The following is an 18,009-nucleotide window of genomic DNA, read 5'->3' as shown; positions in this document are numbered from 1 at the left end:
GCGCAGAGCGGCAGCGCGGTGCCCGGGCTCCGAGAGGCGCCGCTCCATCCCCGGCCCCGCTCCCGCTTCGTCCCGCCGCCGCTGAGGCTGCGGCGCCCCGGCCGGGTAGGTGTGGGCCTGGCGACGGGGCGCAGCGCGGCCGGGGCCCGGGCCCGGGGCGGGGGCGGTGTTTATGAATGGCGCGGGCCGCGCGGCGTGAATGGCGGGGGGCGCGCGCCAGCGGGCGCTCGAGCGCGCGCTCGGGGGAGAAGCGCGGGGAGGGGAGGGGGGGCGGAGTTTATGAATGGGGCGCGCGGGGTGGCGTGGGAACGAGCCCGGCTGCGGTGAGGGGCGGGGGAAGGGAAGGGAAGGGAAGGGAAGGGAAGGGAAGGGAAGGGAAGGGAAGGGAAGGGAAGGGAAGGGAAGGGAAGCCAAGCGCGGCCCTCCCCGCTGCCTCCTCCCGCTCCTACGGCGCGTGATGTCACGGCCGTTTCTATAGAAATTAGGTGACATCACGAGCCGGGGGGCTGCGACCCGCCACGACAGGAGCGGGCCGGCTCCCCGGGGAGGCGTGGCGGCACCGAGCCAGCCCCGGGGGTGGCAGGGGCCACGGTGTGACCCCTCCCCGTCCCCTCCACCCCCCAGCCGCGCACCTGCCGGAGCCCGGGCGGGACCCCCCTTCCCGGGCCGGCGTCGATGCTGAGCGGGCCGGGGGCACTGCCCGCTTCGCCCGCACCATGGACGGCTTCTACGACCAGCAGGTTCCCTTCATGGGCCCCGGGGTAAGTTTGCCCACCCTGATCCCCCCGTTGACAAGTTCCTCCGCGACCTTGGAGACACCCCTTCCCCATCCTCGGGTCACCCATTCCTCATCCTTGGGAGTGCCCCCCTCGTCCTTGGGGGCTGCCACCCTCATGGGCAGCTGTCGCCCTGTTCCTTGCAGAAGTCCTGCACAGAGGAGGGCCGAGGCCGGCCGGGGTCCGATAGGAAAAGGAAATTTTTGGAGACTGACCTGGCCCATGACTCGGAAGGTAGGCAGGGCTGGCCCCGTGAGACCGTTGTTTTAGAAATAATCCTGCAAATAATGGCAGTTTGATTTATTCTTCTGTGGAGCACATAAGTCTTTCACTCTGTTCCAGAGCTCTTCCAGGATCTCAGCCAGCTCCAAGAGGCCTGGCTAGCTGAAGGCAAGTCTTCACCTCCTCCTTTTGTCATGTAAAACCTCTCTGTGAGCATCTTTTTGAGAACTGAAAACGCCATAAACCCACTTTTTTTGTTTGTTTTTTTTAGCTCAGGTCCCCGATGACGAACAGTTTGTCCCAGATTTCCAGTCTGACAACTGTGAGTGATTGTTCCTGGGTTTTCTTCTCTGGGGGTAGACGTTTGGGTGCCTGTGCAAACATTTGAACTGGGTTTGGAGTTGCTTCCTTGGGAAAGCAGTTGTTCCTGGGGCTGAAACGTGAAATCACGGGCTTTTGGGAGAAAGCACGTGTGCTTTGGGTTCCTCCTGCCTTTTGTTAATGGGGAAAACCGTGGCCAGATGCATGGAAATAGCTCTCAACTGCTCTCTGGGCTCCTCTGAGGCGTGATGCTTGTTCCTAGTGAGGTGCATTCCCTCCTAAACCCTCCTTTTCCTTTTCAAGTGGCAGAGATAACCCGTGCTGGGCTGCTTGGTTAGCCACAATCTCTGCAGTTTCTAGAGCTTTTCCGAGTCCTGGCCCGGCGCTGTTGGCAGGAGCGAGCGCGAGCGGTGAAACTTGAGCCGCTTTAAGCAGCATTAATCACTGGCAAGCCAGCCTCTTTAAAAGGAGGCCAGTGAAAATGCAGTCCCTGGTGAATTGCATAAGAGCCAGAGTCGGTTCTGAGCCGGGCTGTGTTGCCAGAGAGGGTTGGTGGCGAGGGCAGGGGCCGGGGATGGCGCGTGGGGCTCGCACAGCTCCGGGGGAGAACGGGGGCGGATTCAGGATGTTTGGAGTTGTTACCTGGCAAGCACAAGTAGTGGCTTGGTGTCGGTGGCTGGGTTTTGCTGCTGAGCCAGGCAGCCAGGGAGCTCGAAGGAAATCAAATTTAGCCTGCAGTCGAACAGATTTTTTCATTCCAGCTCTGTCACAGCATGCAGCGGGGTATCTCCTCCGACAGCAAACCCTGTTAATTATTGCTCTTTGCTTACTCTGGAGTGGGAAGCTTGCCATTGAGCCCGTCCAGACAGCCCAAGTTTCAGATGTGTTTTTTTTCCCCTGTCTCCCCTGAGATAAAAGGCGAGCCCGGAGTCAGAAACACAAGGGTCTGTTGACATCCCCAGCACAGCCCAGCAGCTCTTGCTCGGAGCAGCAGAAACTGCAGTGTGCGTGGGAGGGTGGCTCTTGAAGCTGAAGCTGTTTCCAGTGCCTTTTGGCAGTCTCTTTTTCCTTGTAACCTGAAGAGCTCAGAGAGGAGAGACAAACTTTTCTGGGTGATGCAGGAAAAAAGAGGAGAAGAAGAAGAAAAAGGCGTTTCTTTGGTCAGGACTCTTAAAATGTTCTGATCTGCTCAGCCTGTGGAGCTGGTGTAGAAATGATTTTGTCACTTGAAAGATCTGCCTGTGTGACTCCCTGCAGCAATAACCTTCTTTAACTTGCCTGGGGAGAGAAAGCAAAGGTCTCTCTTGCTGCTGCAGTGCTGGCTGTGCAGGGTCTCAGACTGAGGCAGAGGGGAATGGGAAGCCCAGCTCTTGCATCCCTGCACTATTGAGAGTTTACAGAGCAGAGAAACTCCAGTTTTGAACTGTGTGCCATGTAGAAAGGGAGAGAAGGATGGCCCTGGTGCAGCTGAGGTCTGCACCCAGCTTTCACTAGCAGGGACATGCTGCCTTCCTGGGCTGGCAGCCGCAGTGGAGTTCAGCATCCTTGGCTTCTGAGGAAAGGTAGATCCCTCCTCAGTCCCTATGGACCTGTTTGTGGGCTCTGTTTCTGCAGCTGTGTGGCTCCATGCCTTTTCCCTGAGGAAACTGCTGCTCTCTTATCCTGAGCAAACCTCAGCCTTGTGCCCCATCTTGCATTCCCTGGGCCAAGCTTCCCAAAAGGGACGAACCAGGCTCCATTTGGACCCCACTGCAATGGGGAACGTGCCACGTGGAGTCTTGGAGATGCTCAGAATCCTTCTTGCCTTGCTGAAACCTCCTCATAGCTGCCTGCAGCTCTGTTAATGCTCACTCTCTGTTCCCAATTCCATAGCCAAGATCCCTGGCAGACAGGGTATTAAAGCTGGGGCTCGGTAGCGAAGTGATATGGAGGGCAGTGGGTCGCTGTGCTGGGGAGGAAATCCAGTGTAAGGAAAGCAAGGCTGCTCCAGATGAGGGATGCATTGTTCTTAGTGCCCTGGACTGGGTGGCAAGAGGCCAGATTCAGTGCTTTTCAGTTGCCCAGGGAAGTGTTGGATCCTTCCATGGGAGCCAGGAGGCTGTGGTGACCCCACAGAGCTCACCTTGCTGCCCCCCTGGCTGGGCATGGTGTGAGCTCAGCAATGTGGTCCTGTGGCTGAGGGTGTGCATCCAGTGTTGTGTCTCCACTGATTGTTTAAGTACCTGGGAGGTGATGGGATCATGCTGAGGAGATCAAGCTCCACAAGAAGTGATTTTTATCCCAGGGCACCTGTGGCCTCCCTGCCCAGGCAGCACGTGGCAACAGCCATGGGCAGGGCACGGAGTTTCTTACACGCCAAAATGAAAGAGGGAGGTTTGTTTGTGAGGAAGAGTTGTTCAAACAAAGGAAGGCAGGATCCTGGCTTCTATTTCTGACTCCTCTCCTGGTGTGACCTTGGGTGCCTCCTGTAGTGCTGGGGGATGGAGGGGCAGGCGCAGAGCTCGGCTCCCAGGTGACAGCTTGAGTGGGTGCCAGTGTCCCTGGGCTGGAAGTGTGCCTTGGTTGCCTTCCCATGGCTCATTCAGAGGAAGCCAGTGCTCTCTGAGCTTAGTCTCATGGAGGTCCAGTCGTGCTGATGGGTGGGAATGACCTGCCCTGTCCTCCATCGAGGGATTCACTGGGAATTCAAGTCCTCAGGCGGCTCTGTGGTGTCACCCTTTTCCATGGGGCATGGCTGATGGTTGGCATCAGGGGCATTTCCAGTTCCACTGCTTGCATGGCACTGGGAGGGTTTCCCTGAGCCTCCCCTACGTGCCCTCCTGGCTGGGCACAGCTGTGGCACACGTGGCTGGTGCCTTGCCTGGCCTGCCCAGGGTCCCTCCACCTCCAGAGGGGCTGCCAGGCACCCTCGGGTGTCCTCGCTGCTGCTGTGGCTCAGCCTTGGCGTGGATCTGCTGACACATCTGCTCCAGCCCTCTCTAGAGCTGAGCTGCTCCCTCTGAGTATTTTTCTATATTTTTTTTAGCTTTTAATTACAGTGCCCAGGGCAGGACCGGAAAGGGTAAAAGCGCTTGAGCGCCCGCTGCTCCTTTGAGGTGTTGGGTGCTGCTCCTCCCACCTGGCTGCTCGCTGCTGGGGCCCAAACCCAGCTCCTTGCCCCAGAACTGCCCCTCAGTGCCCCCCAGGCTCCTCCAGAGCCTGCCTGCCCGTGAGCTTGGCACGGGAGCCGTCGTGCTGAGCAGCGCCGGCCGGCCCCGCCGTGTTTGTGTAAGGAATCCAAACGTTGCACAGAGCCCCGGCTTGGACAGCTGGTCTCTGTTAGGATCTTAAGGCTCATTTCCCTTTTTTTTTGAATGGCAGTGCTAAGCTCTGGGGAAATTTTTCCTTTCTTTTTTTTTTTTTTTTTTCCCCTCCCTCAGCCACATGAATGGAGCGCTGCGAAGTGTTTGTGAATGGAGGGTGGTGCCTGCTCGGGGACTGGAGGCTTTTTTCTTTTTTTTTTTCAATGAATAACCAGACCCCATTGTACGGCTGGCGGAAAAACAACTCGCTCCAACAACACGGAGCCTGTTTGGGAGAGCCGTGCCCGCGATAGGCAGCTGGAGCCCTTCCAAAGCCAGTTCCCCTTTGCTTTCCCATGGCTCAGGGGGTGCCTGTGCTTCGCTGCTGCCTTGCTGGCCCCCTTTTAGGGCTGGAAGTGCTGAGAGTGGCAAAAGCCGGCTGGGGAGGGGGGAAGGAGGAGTGGGATAAATCCGGCTGGGGTGGAAGGCGTGTGGGGGGCTGTGCTGGCTCAGCGCTGGGCTTTGTGTTTCAAATCCTTCCCGGGTAGGGACGGGGGGGGGTTTATGCTCTTGGTACCAGCTGTATTGAGGCCTTTCGAGGGGGGATGGGTAGAAAGGGGAGTCAGCAGCTCTTTAAAGGTTTTGACAAATTAGGGGAGCAGCTAATTACCTGGCAAGCTGTGAACAGTTGTCCTGGAGCTATTTGCTCCTCTCCAGTGTAGCTGGGCTGTGTTTAGGCTTCACATGAAGCTAATACTCCACTTCCGATTAGTCTTGGCTCTCCTCTGAGGCACTATTTAGGTACAGAGCTCTGAGGCGCTTTCCCTTTCCTAGGGCGCCTGCTTTTAGAAATTAATTAGCTTAAGCGTATATTACTCAGTTTATAATAATATATATAGCAAGTGAGCTTGGGAGTGGGTGGAGAGGATTTGGGTTTAATGGGATGTTTGTCACTTGAGCTCATACAATTGTGGGACCCCAGGACCAGATCCCATTGGACCACCTCGGCTGTGGGAAGGTGGATCCCACTTGAAAGCTCTGCGAGTGGGAACGCCCGTGTGAGGGCATGTTTATGGTGTGGGTATGTCCCTGTGAGGCCGAGTGGGTTGGTGTTTGTGAGACCCTGGAGCTCCAGTCTGTCACCCCTTGCTCTGTGTCACAGCCACTGCCTGTGGTGCCTGGGCTCTGCTCCGCTCACTGAGGAGCTGGTGATAGCTCATGTCTGATCTAAGGCTGTTGTGGAGCTGCCTCACAGCCCTTGTAGCCCTTCTGAGAGCAATGTCCTGGGCTGCTGTCACTGTCCCAGCTCTGCCCTCCCCTGCCAATGCTGGGATCTGAACCCTGGTTCAGTTGCTGAGTGCTCCCAGGGCCTAACTCAGCCCCTTACTCCCAAGCACAGAGCTGATGCTTGCAGGGCTGATGCTGCCATGGCCCTGTCCCCTGTGGCTGAGCCTGTGTCCTCCTCGGTGTCCCTGCAGTGGTCCTGCACGCCCCACCTCCGGCCAAGATCAAGCGGGAGCTGCCCAGCCCGTCCTCGGAGCTGTCCTCCTGCAGCCACGAGCAGGCTCTGTGTGCCGGCTATGGGGACAAGTGCCTCTACAACTGCTGGTAGGTACCCGGGCGCTGCGCTGCCTGCGGGGCCCTCGGGTGCTGCTGTCCCTCGGTGTCACCATCGTCCCGTGTCCCTCGGCAGTGCCTACGACAGGAAACCCCCCGCCGGGTTCAAGCCATTAACGCCGCCCGCCACGCCGGTGTCCCCCGCGCAGCCCGGGCCGGCGCTGCCCCCGCCGGGCCCCGCCGGGCCAGGGGCCGCTCACGGGGCCACCCCGGGCCCCCAGGCGCTGCAGGAGCAGCGGCAGCAGCCGCCCTTCGCCGTGCCGAGGCCGCCACACCCGCCCATCCACATGCCAAAGATGATGTCTGAGAACCAATTCCCCGCAGAGCACAGGTAAGGCAGCCCCCAGCGGCCACAGGGCTGCTCCGGGGCTTTGTGGGCACTCTTGGGGTGGGTTGGTGGTCCCAAAGGGTAAGGGAGAAAGAGCCACAAGATCCCGGTAGGAAGTGGCAAGTTTTGCCACGTGGGACCACAGCCGACAGCATTTGTCCCACCAACTGCAACCGCAGCACGGGGACAAAGGCACAAGCATTTCTCTTTCTCCTGCTCCTTCCAGTCCCTGAACGCTGCAGAGCCTTTGCTCCCTCTTGGGAAAGGCAGGGGAGGCAGAGCATCCTGCATCCTCCCCAGTTCCAGCAGGGGCTGGTCCTGAGTCAGGGCTCTGCTCTCCTCCTTCCCACCCACTGCAGCTCTGCCTCCTGAGCCCTGTTGGGCTGTGGAGCTGTGCTCATCTCTGTCCTGCCCGTGTGCACCCCGGGCTGGGGGTGATGCAGAGCTCCCCCTGACATCACCATGATTTTGTGGGCTGTGGTGGGAGACCCCTGTTCCCTCCTTCCTCTCCAGGCTGTGGCTTCAGTCCCCATCACTCCCACATCTCTGGAGGCTTTGCCAGTCCCTTCCCTCACCCTGGGTTTGCTCCTGTGGGTGCTCTGCTTGTGGCCTCTGCACGTCCTTTGCTGTGAAGCCGCCGTGTCACCCCTGTGGGCATGGGACAAGATGTGGCAGCCTGGCAAAGGCCAGGCAGTGGGGCCAGGGAAGCCCTTGGAATGTGCCCATCCAAGCAGGCAAGCATCCCTCCCCAGCAAAGCTCCGTGTGACCTTCAGGCAGTGCAGGGGGCTGGCTGCGACCCCTTGGGAAGCACGGTGCCAGCACGGGGCTTGGGTTTCATTCAGGAAGGGCAGAGGGACATGGCTCGGAAATGGAGTAATCCCAGCCCGGCAGCTGGGAGGGCTCGGGTTACAAAGGCAAATGGCGCAGGGCCGGCTGAGAGGAGCCGGCACGGAGATCCAAGATCACCTTTCAAGGTGCCGGAGGAGGACGAGGGGATGTGGCAGCACCCCCTCGGGATGGTCCCTCACCCTTTGCCACCGGCAGAGGCCGTGCTCTCAGAGCAGTGGTGGCAGCACCACAGAGCCCAAAATAGTGCTCCCTGCTGTGGAGTTCAAGGTTTAATCCCAGCTGCGCGGGCGGATTAGCAGCCGGCTGGAGCTGCGCCGTGGATTTGGCTTTGCGTAAGCGCCCACCCCTGCTCAGCATCCCTGGCCCCTGCCCCCCTCGCTGGGCACTGATTTTACGGCTTTACAGAGATACCTGCGCTGGGGGGGATGGTATTTTAGTCCTTTTCCAGATATCTGAAGGCCAGAGTGCTTTACTGTGTTATCCTACTTTACTGTGTTATCCTACTGTTCCATTTTGGGGTTCTCAGAGCTTAGAGGGGCACAGGGCTTCTCAGCCCCCCGTGGTGGCTGTGCTTCTGAGGAACCACCCCAGCTGTCAGGTGGCTCTGGTTTGGGCTGGGAGCTGAGCCCCACTCCTCAGTAATGCCACGTCCTTCCCCCCAGGTTTCAGAGGCAGCTGTCGGAGCCCTGCCACCCCTTCCCGCCGCAGGCCGGGGTCCCCGGGGACAGCCGCCCCCTCTACCACCGGCAGCTGTCGGAGCCCCTGGGCCCTGCTGCCCCCCGCCCCCCTCAGGGATTCAAGCAGGAGTACCACGACCCTCTCTACGAGCACGGCGGCCCTGGCCTGCCCGGCCCCCCCGGGCACAGCTTCCAGCCCCCCATGGGCATCAAGCAGGAGCCCCGGGACTACTGCATTGACTCAGGTGGGTGTGGGTCAGGGGACAGCCAGGAGGGGCTTCAGTGACACTCCAGGGAGCAGAGCATCTCTGGCAGGGGACAGGGTTGAGCCTCAGGCTTTGCCATTTTCTTTCCTGCTTTCCCAAAGCCAGGGGATAAGGCAGGAGTTCACCTGATGCCAGTGGTGTGGTCGGGGCTGTAGCCACGGGCTGGGGTGCCCCACAGCTCCTGGTGGGTCCCCCCTTGGCTCTGGCCTAGGGCCAGCTGTGATTGCTGGCTGCTGGACCCTAGCAGCATCACGGAAAAATCCTCTAATCGCCTTAGGACCTAAAAATACCCCAACCTCGGGAGGGAGGGTGGCACAGCCAAGCAGATGGTAGGGGAGGTGCAGCAGTGCCTCCCTTCATGTAGGGCCTGTGAAAACTCGAGCTGCTCCAGTCTAAATTCCAGTGCCACCCCAAATCATACTGGGTTTCTTTTCCCCAATGTTGAGGGTGGATGTAGTGGACCAGGGAGCATGGAGAGGGGTGGAAAGTTCCCAGACTTCACTGCAGGACATGCTTGGGGTAAAGAACATGCTGCCAAATCCATGGGTTTACAGCCCTGATGTAATTTCATTTCCCCCTCAGAAGTGCCTAACTGCCAGTCCTCGTACCTACGGGGGAATGTCTTCCCCAACAGCCATGACGGTGAGTGACCCCCAGTGTCCCCTGGTGTGACCCCATCCCTCCCTTGTGGCAGGCAGCACTCCCTGGGCACCCAGAAAACCCCCATGAGAGCCCCTGGGGCCTGTGAGGGCACAGCAGTGCTGTGGAATCTGGGATAATGCAGAGCTGCCAATAGGGCTTGGGAGCAGTGAGGGGGGCAGAGCTGCACAGCACTCAGCCACTGAAGGAGCTGGGAGTGGGTCTGCTCCCAGAGCTGTGGATGGGGTTCTGAGCTGGATTCAGCCAAGGCAGGGTTTTTGGGGTCCAGCCAGGGTAGTGGAGGGGCCCTTTACTCACAAAGGGTCTTTTCCCCACAGGATTTTCATATGAAAAGGACACACGATTGTATTTTGATGACACGTGCGTGGTACCCGAGAGGCTGGAGGGTAAGAGCCTGGCCCCAGAGGAGCCTGCAGGGGAGCTGGGGCTCATGGAGGAAGATGTGGGCGTGCTGGGATCTGCAGTGCTTGGCTTATAAAGCCAAGCAGTGTTGGCACGGTGCTCTGAGAGCTGCTGAGCATCATCCCACGTGGCAGCTTGGCATCACTGCCTTGCTCCATCTCTGTCACTGACACCTACCTGCCTGCAGCACCATCCCCAGCACCTCTCCCACCCCATGGCCTGATCCTGCTCAGGTGTCTCAGCACAGGCATTGCCCGTGTTGTTGTACATATCTCCTGCTGGTGACACAGTCTGGGGAGAGGGGCAGAGCCAGGCTGTTTAACCAGGTGTCTCTTTGTGTGAGCAGGTAAAGTGAAGCAGGAGCCCACCCTGTACCGTGAGGGCCCTCCCTACCAGCGGCGTGGCTCCCTGCAGCTCTGGCAGTTCCTGGTCACCCTCCTGGATGACCCTGCCAACGCCCACTTCATCGCCTGGACCGGCCGGGGCATGGAGTTCAAGCTGATCGAGCCTGAGGAGGTATGAGGGGTCCTGCCCTGGAGCTGGGGAGTGCCTGTGGACCCTTCCTTTAGTACCTTCCACTGCCTCTTGGCGTGGCCCGTGCTGGCTCCCGAAGCTGGCAGTGGTCACCAGCCGTGGTGCTGTTGCCTCTCTGCTGTGCCTTGCTGCGTTCTGCTGCTCTGCCACAGCTCCCTCCTTCCCAAGCTGCTCCCATCCTTTGCCCTGGGTTTCCAGGAGCAGCTCTGTGCTGGAACCACACAGCTCCACGGGAGGGTGACACAGAGGAAGGAGCTGTTTGGGCAGTAATTGAGAGCAGCTGTAGGCAGCCCTGAGCTGCGCATTGTGGGTAATTACCCATAATATCTCTTGCGCCATGCATGGAAATTGTGGTATTTTGAAGCAGCTTTTTTGGCAGGCTCTGCCTAATGAAATGACTTTTGATTTGGCCCCTGATCTGGCGGTGGCTGTGTGGTCACAGCCCGAGCGTTTATCATGGCAGGCGGGGAACCACTCCCAGACCACGATGACACCTTCGCTCCAGCTGCCCCAGCCCCCTCAAACCAGCCTCCAGCCTGCATTTCCGCTGTGATTCCCTCTGAGGATCCCTGTTCCAGCCCTGGCTGGAGCCCTGATGGCTGCCCCTCTCTCCCTGTAGGTAGCACGGCGCTGGGGCATCCAGAAGAACCGGCCAGCCATGAACTACGACAAGCTCAGCCGCTCCCTGCGCTACTACTATGAGAAGGGCATCATGCAGAAGGTGAGGCCACAGCAGGCTGTGACCATCCCCTGCTGTCCCAGGGTGCAGCAGCACAGGGATTAGGTCCGATGTGAGGTGTGTGGTGCTCCCCCAGGGCAGGGAAATGCTCAGGGCACCCCTCACTCCCGTGTCCTCCCTGCAGGTTGCCGGCGAGCGGTACGTCTATAAATTCGTCTGTGACCCCGACGCCCTCTTTTCCATGGCCTATCCCGACAACCAGCGCCCTTTCCTGAAGACAGAGCCGGACTGCCCAGTGCCAGAGGAGGAGACGGTGCCCCTGACACACTTTGAGGACAGCCCTGCCTTCCTCCTGGAGATGGATCCCTGCGGCAGCCTTCCCTACGCGGAGGGCTTCGCCTACTGACTCGGCCGGCTGGCAGAGCCATTGGCACTAGCGCATGCACCTGGGGCAAACGCGGTTTTCTAAAGAATATTTTTGGCTGTCCATAAGAGGGAAAAAAAAAACAAAACAAACAAAAAAACCAAACCCCAACGACAAAACAGCATGGGTGCACACGCAAATTTGAGGAATTTAAAACGCCCCGTGTGTGTCGCCGCCGAATTCCCACCCTTCCTTTCCAAGGGCTAGTGCACAGGACTGCCCGTGGCTGGCACCTCCTGCCGTGCATCAGTGTGATGTCTTGGGGCGCCGGGAGCCTAAAGTTGCAGTCTCTTCCCCAGGCCCTGGCTCTGGCCGTGCCCCAGGGCTGGGCTGCGTGGCTGCCGAGCCAATTGTCACGACAATCTGCTTTGCATCGAGCACAATCCGCGTAGCTGCCTTGTGTGGTGGAAAGGGCTTTGATTTGCACAGAGAGAGAGGAGGGATGCGGGGGGGCCGCCCGGGCCAGCGCCCCGGGGCTGATGTGCGCAGCATCCTACCCCAACCCCGAGGAGCCTTCTGCCTTCTTCCTGAGCCCCCTCCCCATATAACCTCCTGTTGTTCCCATAGAACCTCCTGCATCCTCTCCGTGCCCTCCATCCTCCTCAGCTCTGGCTCTGGGCCATGGGTTGCATTTTGGGGGAGGAGACCCTGACACTAACTTCCTCTTCGTTTTTGGTTTTGGTTTTTTTTTTTTTTTTGGGATGTTTTAGGAAAATACTAAAGGTTTCTAAACTGATTTTTGTAGATTTTTTGTATTTTAAGGCAAAGCTATTTTTTGCAGCTCGGCTGCTGTCCCTGGAGCCCCTGGGGACACCCCAGTGGCTTTCCTGGTGGCAGGGGGAGCTCTCGATGCCCGTGGCTTCCTGGGATGGCTGCCGAAGGATCTGGTCCACTCCATTTCACTGCTCCAGTCCTGTTTCCCAGGGGAGCCAGGCCTGAATCCCAATACTGGCTCAGCTACGCTCCCCCTGCTCGGCATGGCCTCGGAGCTGGGCTGCAAGGCTGAGGTGGGCAGGGATGGGGATCCCCCCCTTCCTCAATGCCCCACTTCTCTCCAGCTCCCCCCACCCCTCGCTGCACCTCTTAACACTCCTCCACCACTCATATATCCATACCTGCCTCCCCTGCACCAGGCTACATGTTTTGTTGTAAATGCTGTATAGGAATTTTTTCTCTTCTTTAGTTAGCTTTGGTTGGAATTTTTGTTTGGTTTTGGTTTTTTTTTTTTGGTTTTTTTTTTTTTGTCTGATTCTTTTTTTTTTTTTTTGGGAAGTATGAAGATTAACTCTACAATGACTTGGTTGCTCTCCCCATGGTGGCTGCAGTGGCATGTACCCATGGGGAGCACTTGGTTTTGGGAACCCCACCCTTGGGGGACAGGTTTTTAACCATTTGCTCGGTGTGGCAGGTCTGCAGTGCAGAAGGAGTTAATCTGAGGACTGATTTGAAATATCTTTATTCAAGCAGGGCTATGTATCTCCTGCAAAGCTGCATTACATTCTGTACTGTGTACAATAAAGGATCTTGCTTCCTGTTCCTCCCTGACTGCCTGGGCTCCTGCGTTGCCTGTGCTGTAGGATGCTGCTGGGCTGGGAGGAGCCCCTGGATGTGCTTGTGGGGTCTGTAGTGGTCCAGGCTACAGCCCAGCACTTGGGGGCTGCAGCATGGTGTGTCTGGAGCTGGGACCAAGGCCCCAGGGCTGCTCTCTCCCCAGCCCCCCTTCCCTCTCCCCAGTTCTGGATTTGTTGCTGCTGGGTGTGGATGGTGCCATGGCTTCCACAAAGCCACATCCCATGAGAGGATCCCTTTGGAATGGGGGTGGCTTCTGCCCAGTAGGTGCAATTTAATATTTCCTCTTGCCAGGGTTTCTCAGTAAGTCCTCCACTCCCCTGGAAACCCGAGTACCTGCCAGCAAGCAGGACTAAGCTGGTGGGGGCCTCTCAGGACAGCCCTTCCACAAGCCACTGGCAGTGGTCCCCCATTGCCCCCATTGCTAGGCTGGGAAAAATTCAGGGTTTGCAAAAAGTTGAAGGAGGTGGGTGGAGGGCAAGGGCTGTTCTGTGAGGACTTGATTCAGCTGAAGTGTTTCTCCTGCCAGGCTGCAGGAAAACTCAAACACCCCAGAGCTCCCACTGCCATTGGCCTCAGTTTTAGCTGGGCTGAGCCAGGGTGTCCATGGGCTCCCAGCCCACCCTGTGCAGGGGGCTGGTGTGATGCTTTTGAGATACTCTGACACGTTTTCTCTTCCAGCTTATTTTCACAGCCCAGCCAAACCCCATCCCTGGATGTGGCAGTGGAGAGATGAAAGGTCCTTGTGTGCCATGATGCTTTTTACACACCCACCCCAGCTCCCCTGCATCCCCTGCTGGCTGCCAGCCACGGTGCTAATGGGTCCTTAAGCTGCTCTTCCATCATGCCTGAAGTATTAAGCTGCATGGGGAAGTGTGGCTGTCTCCCAGCCCAGGCAGGGCAAAGCAAGCTCTAAAACATCCAGCAGAACCAATTCCTCTGGCATGAAGCCTTCAAGGAGCTAAATCAGCTGTTTAGCCTCAGGAGACATCTTACACTCCCAACCCATTCCATCTTTATTTTCCACCAAGTTCTGTGCTCTGCCCAAGAGTGCAAAACCCAGGTGCTCTGAGCTGCAGACAGTGCCTGCTAATCCCACCCCAGTGGGGATTCCAGCAGGCTGAGTGCTGGGGCTCAGGATGGAGCCAGGGGAACTCGGGGCACCGGCAGCGCGGCCGGCGGGCAGATGGCCGAGGGGGCAAAGAGCTGGGGCCAATTATGGAGGCTGAGGATGAGGATGAGCAGATAAAGCAAAGCCTTCCAAAGCCTTCATCAAGCATCTTGGCACACCACAACACTGACCCCGGCCCTGCAAATCTTGCTGTGGGCAGGGCTGGGGCCCCAAGGGCGTCTCTCATGCTGCTCTTACAGCAGGGAGAGGTTGGGTAGAGGGGTTTTTCTGGTCCAGTTGTCAGTGTGACACAAAAGGGTTCAGGCCACAAAGGGTTTGACACCTCACTGGCTTTTATCCCTTAGGATACCAGGAATTTGCTCCTCATTTGATCCTGCTGTGTGTCCCCCCTCCCTGTCCTCACGCTCCATGCAGAGGGGATGGAGCTGCCCTGGGTGCCTGGTCCCACTTGTCCCCACCCTGAGGCTGAGCAGGACACAGCCAGAGCTGCTCAGTGTCCTGCCTGCAGCCTCCCAGGGATGGGGGCAGGAGCTCCCAGCAGAGCAGGGGCTGGCCCAGCATTTGCCAGGAGCTGGGAGATGGAGGGGGTGCAGGTGGGGAAGCGTGTGTGCTCCCTTCTCACCTCCTGCCCCATCAAATGCTGCTTCCAGGCACGGGATGTGCCCTCTCAGGACATGCTCCAACATGCCATGGGATGGAGAGCACTGCTGCAGCTGCCACCACTGCCCCCAGGGCCAGGAATGGCTCAGGCTACCCCTGCTCCATCCCCCGCACTCACCACCTTGGCCCCCTCCTCCCATATTGCCACACCATTTGCCTCCTGCCTTCCTCCCGCTCCTGCCAGCCATAGGGAGGATGAAGAGGAGTGAGCAGAGAGGATGGTGAACAATGAAGAACCATTTTTGTGGAGGATTCACCTATCCAGGCTGGGGAAAACCTTGGTGCTGGTGTCCAATCCTCCAGCCCACAGCTTCCACCTCTTTGTGGTGGTTGTGGTACAGAGCAGGGTGAACAACAACCTGTGGCCCTGGGTAAGCAAACAATAAAATGGCAGCTGGTATTGAATGGTTAAACAAAAACAAAACATGGAAAAAGCAAAAAATGGAAACCAAACAAAAAAATGTGGGTTTTTTTCCCTACTTTCTTCTTTTCATGGTTTTTGTAATGTGCCCCAAGTTCTCCCCTCCCTGGAATGAGAGTTTGGTGTTACCAGATGGTCCAAGAGGCACAGGTTAAAAATCATTTGGAAAAGAGGAGCCTGTAAAAGGGAGAGGATCATTACAACCCTTTACACATCCATAATTCATGGAGCACATTTCTGCTCTCCCTGTCTTGGAAGCATATAGCAGGACTGGAAAATGTTCAAAAAGCAACAGAGACAGCCAAGGGTCTGCTCTGGCTCTTCCATGGGAGTGTATAAATAGTCTGGCACTTCCGACTGGGGCAGGATTTGTGGCTCAGGGGCTTCATATTTAATAGCCCATGACAGAGTTTTCCATTGCTGCCTGCAAAAGCATTTTGGGGAAGAATTACTGCCCACGCAGCTCGTTCTTCTGGCAGGGCTGACAGGGCCAGAACTTGAGGTGCTGCAGGGCCGCCAGGGGCAGGGAGGCACAGCTGCCCCCTGGCCCATGTCCCAGGGCCCTGGTGGTGGCCTCGTGCCTGTGCTGGGCAGCTGGCTCTGCCAGGGTCACACCACAGCAGCTCCTCTCCTCCCCAGCTCTTCAAACACTCCATGTTTTCAATAAGTGGGTTGATTTGGCTCTTAAACACCTGGAGCAACACGAGTGGCTCCATGTGTGGGGCCAACTTCAATATGAGTCAGCCCCAGAGAGGAAAAAAAACCCAAAAACAACCACACCAAAACAAAACAAAACAAAACAAAACAAAACAACAACCAAAAAGATCAGGCAAGCAAGATCTGGGCTGGTGAGTGAGGAAAAGTGAGGAACTTCCACCTGGAGATGTGCAGGACACCCAGCTCCCTTCACACTGGTCTGGCACCACCTCGTGGATGTCCAGCTGCTGCTTCTGGCCACCACGGGGTTTTTGGTAGCACATCTGCAGAGGTTTTGGTGTCCAGATGTGGTTCATACCCGTGGGCTGGACGCTCTGTGGCAGGCAGGGCTCAGGCACAGCTTGTTTCCCAGGGCTTCTCTCTGCTTTGTGCTGGCTTTCCTGGGAGATGTGGGTCTGGGTCACTGACTCCAAGTCTCTCACTCCTGGCAGGATGTAGGAAGAACACTGAGCCCACCTCCTCCTGTGCTGCACTGAGAAGGGAGCTGGGGCTCCACCAACGCCCCAGAGCCCTCCAGCACTGAGCTCCCAGCCTCTCACAAGGCACTAACACTGCAATGAGCCTTTAAGTAGCTCCTGAAGCCATGAGCCAATTGCTGAATTAAAGGCTCTCAGAGCTACAGGGGAGGCTCCATCATCCTCTTATCATTAACTATGGCAGTAACTGTCTGTGTTATTCCTGTGTTCTGTAGGTGCCCATGGACTACTCCCAGCCATGGGACACCTACACAGGATTTTCTGTCTGGAGAACCTGAGGAACCTGCAATCCTGAGGCAGGCAACCTACCAGAGGGAGGTGTCCCTGCCCATGGCAGGAGGGTGGAACTAGGTGGTCTTTAAGGTCTCTTCCAACCCAAACCATTACAGCCTTCTATGATTTCTTGGCCCCTTTTTGGAGAGGCTAGCAACTGGACCCCAGAGGCTCAGATTTTGGCAGGAGGTTGCCCCCATTTGTTGCAGAAAGAGGAGATTCCGCCCTGCATTGAAGGGCTGGGTGCTCACCTGGCTGGTGCCTCCCTCTGGCCAGGAGGGGTCCTGGGCAGGGGTCAGCCTGGGTAGGACAGAGCAAAAGATGCAAGATGAGGTTTTGTTCCAGCTGGGAGTGGAGCCAAGGTGAGGGGCAGAGCTGGGAACTTGTCTGCAGCACAAGGAATCAACCATAGCCTCTTATTTAGAAGGATTTTTGGTTTAATACAAATAAAACCATCCTGGACAGAAGAGGCAGCAGATGAGGTGAGAAACCCTGAGTTCCCACAGCACTGGGTCAGCCCAGCTGCACCCCTGCACTCCAAGCTGACCATCCATTGTCCTGCCATAAATTGTGCTGGGATTCCTGGAGGGATCTGACAACAAAGGCACAGCCAGGCCAGCACTGTGTCAGCCTGGGCAGCATCCCTGGGCCTGGCACCCTCCAGTGCTGCTCCCTGCAAGGGTGAGAGAGGATCTGCCAAGGGTGACATGAACCCAGGCTTGCGGGGATCTCTTTTAAAAAATCATCTCTTGGTTTCTTGGTCACCTTGGACCCAGGAGAGGGCAGCAGCAGCCCAGGCTGCAGCCTCAGCTACCCTTTCCAAAGCTCCTCTTCATCTCCTAGGCTGCTCAGAGACAGCAGAGAAAGAAAAGCTCCGTATGGAGGGAGCAGTGAAGAGCAAAAACCCGCTGGGTGGGCTAGGTGGTGCTCTCCTGGGCTTTGAATCTTCTGCTTTCAAGATGGAAGTGGAAAGAAAACAATATTTCTTTGAAAACTAATTAGAGTGCCAGGCTTTCCATGGCAGTGTCTCATTCTTTTGGTGCCAGTGATCCCTGTGGATGCTTGTAATGGCAGCAAAAAGTGAGGTGGTGAAACTGAGGATGTTCCCAAAAGAGGTGGGAGGAAAATATGTGCGGTGTGTGCCCATCATGCTGCTGCAGGGATGCTGAAAGCCCATGAGATCCCCACTGTGGAGCTCTTATGGCTTCACTCAGAGCCCTCCAGGGGGATAAAACAAGATTACCAGTGCTGCACAGGCATGCTGGCTGCCTTGGCCTCGCTGATTTTGTTGTGCCTGAAGGAACAGGAAAGGGAAGGCTGGAAATAGGGACATTTTCTACTCCTCCACCTTGGCACCCCACACAAGGCTCCCCCCCAGCTCGGTGCACTGCTGAGCCCTGTGAAACTCAGGCTCCCACTTCCAAGGCAGCATCAGAGGTGTAGGTCAGCATCTCCAGGGGCAGCTGTGGCATTTCCACCCAGCCAGGCTGGCAGCACCTCCTGCCTCCCGGGATGAGCTCACCGGGCTGAGTCACAGAGCAGGTGAGTGGGAGGAGACACCCTCAGCCCCAGTTCCTGCCCTGCATTCCCAGCCACCTGCTCTGACAACAGCCAGCCTGTTGTGGAGCCAGCCTGGGCTTTGCTGAGGCACTTCCATTTCTGCCTGGCTTGGCGTGCCCCGAGGCACAGGGGCAGCAGCGTGCCCCACTCCTGGCTCAGAGCAC

At 57.5% G+C, this 18,009-nt stretch overlaps 1 protein-coding gene across 1 annotated transcript; it reads left to right on the top strand.

The window, feature by feature from the left end:
- On the top strand, positions 1-11,125 carry ETV5 (ETS variant transcription factor 5). The gene is made up of 13 exons (XM_036389081.2): positions 1-105; positions 625-761; positions 923-1,010; positions 1,119-1,166; positions 1,270-1,320; positions 6,079-6,208; positions 6,294-6,548; positions 8,058-8,317; positions 8,921-8,980; positions 9,316-9,384; positions 9,747-9,916; positions 10,554-10,655; positions 10,798-11,125. The coding sequence occupies exons 2-13, from the start codon at positions 717-719 to the stop codon at positions 11,017-11,019; spliced, it is 1,500 nt and encodes a 499-aa protein (XP_036244974.1). The 5' UTR covers positions 1-105; positions 625-716; the 3' UTR covers positions 11,020-11,125.
- Positions 11,126-18,009: the final 6,884 nt, after the last annotated feature.

Source organism: Molothrus ater, chromosome 10, assembly GCF_012460135.2.
Source record: "Molothrus ater isolate BHLD 08-10-18 breed brown headed cowbird chromosome 10, BPBGC_Mater_1.1, whole genome shotgun sequence".
In the NCBI taxonomy this organism is placed as follows: Eukaryota; Metazoa; Chordata; class Aves; order Passeriformes; family Icteridae; genus Molothrus; species Molothrus ater.
The sequence above is the reverse complement of the archived record's forward strand: the minus strand, read 5'-3'. Positions and strand labels throughout refer to the sequence as shown.

Coding starts and splice junctions, on each gene's coding strand:
- ETV5 (XM_036389081.2), top strand. CDS start 717: ATGGACGGCTTCTACGACCAGCAGGTTCCCTTCATGGGCCCCGGG. Junction 8,981..9,315: donor CTTCCCCAACAGCCATGACG/GTGAGTGACCCC, acceptor TTTTCCCCACAG/GATTTTCATATGAAAAGGAC. Junction 9,385..9,746: donor GGTACCCGAGAGGCTGGAGG/GTAAGAGCCTGG, acceptor TTGTGTGAGCAG/GTAAAGTGAAGCAGGAGCCC.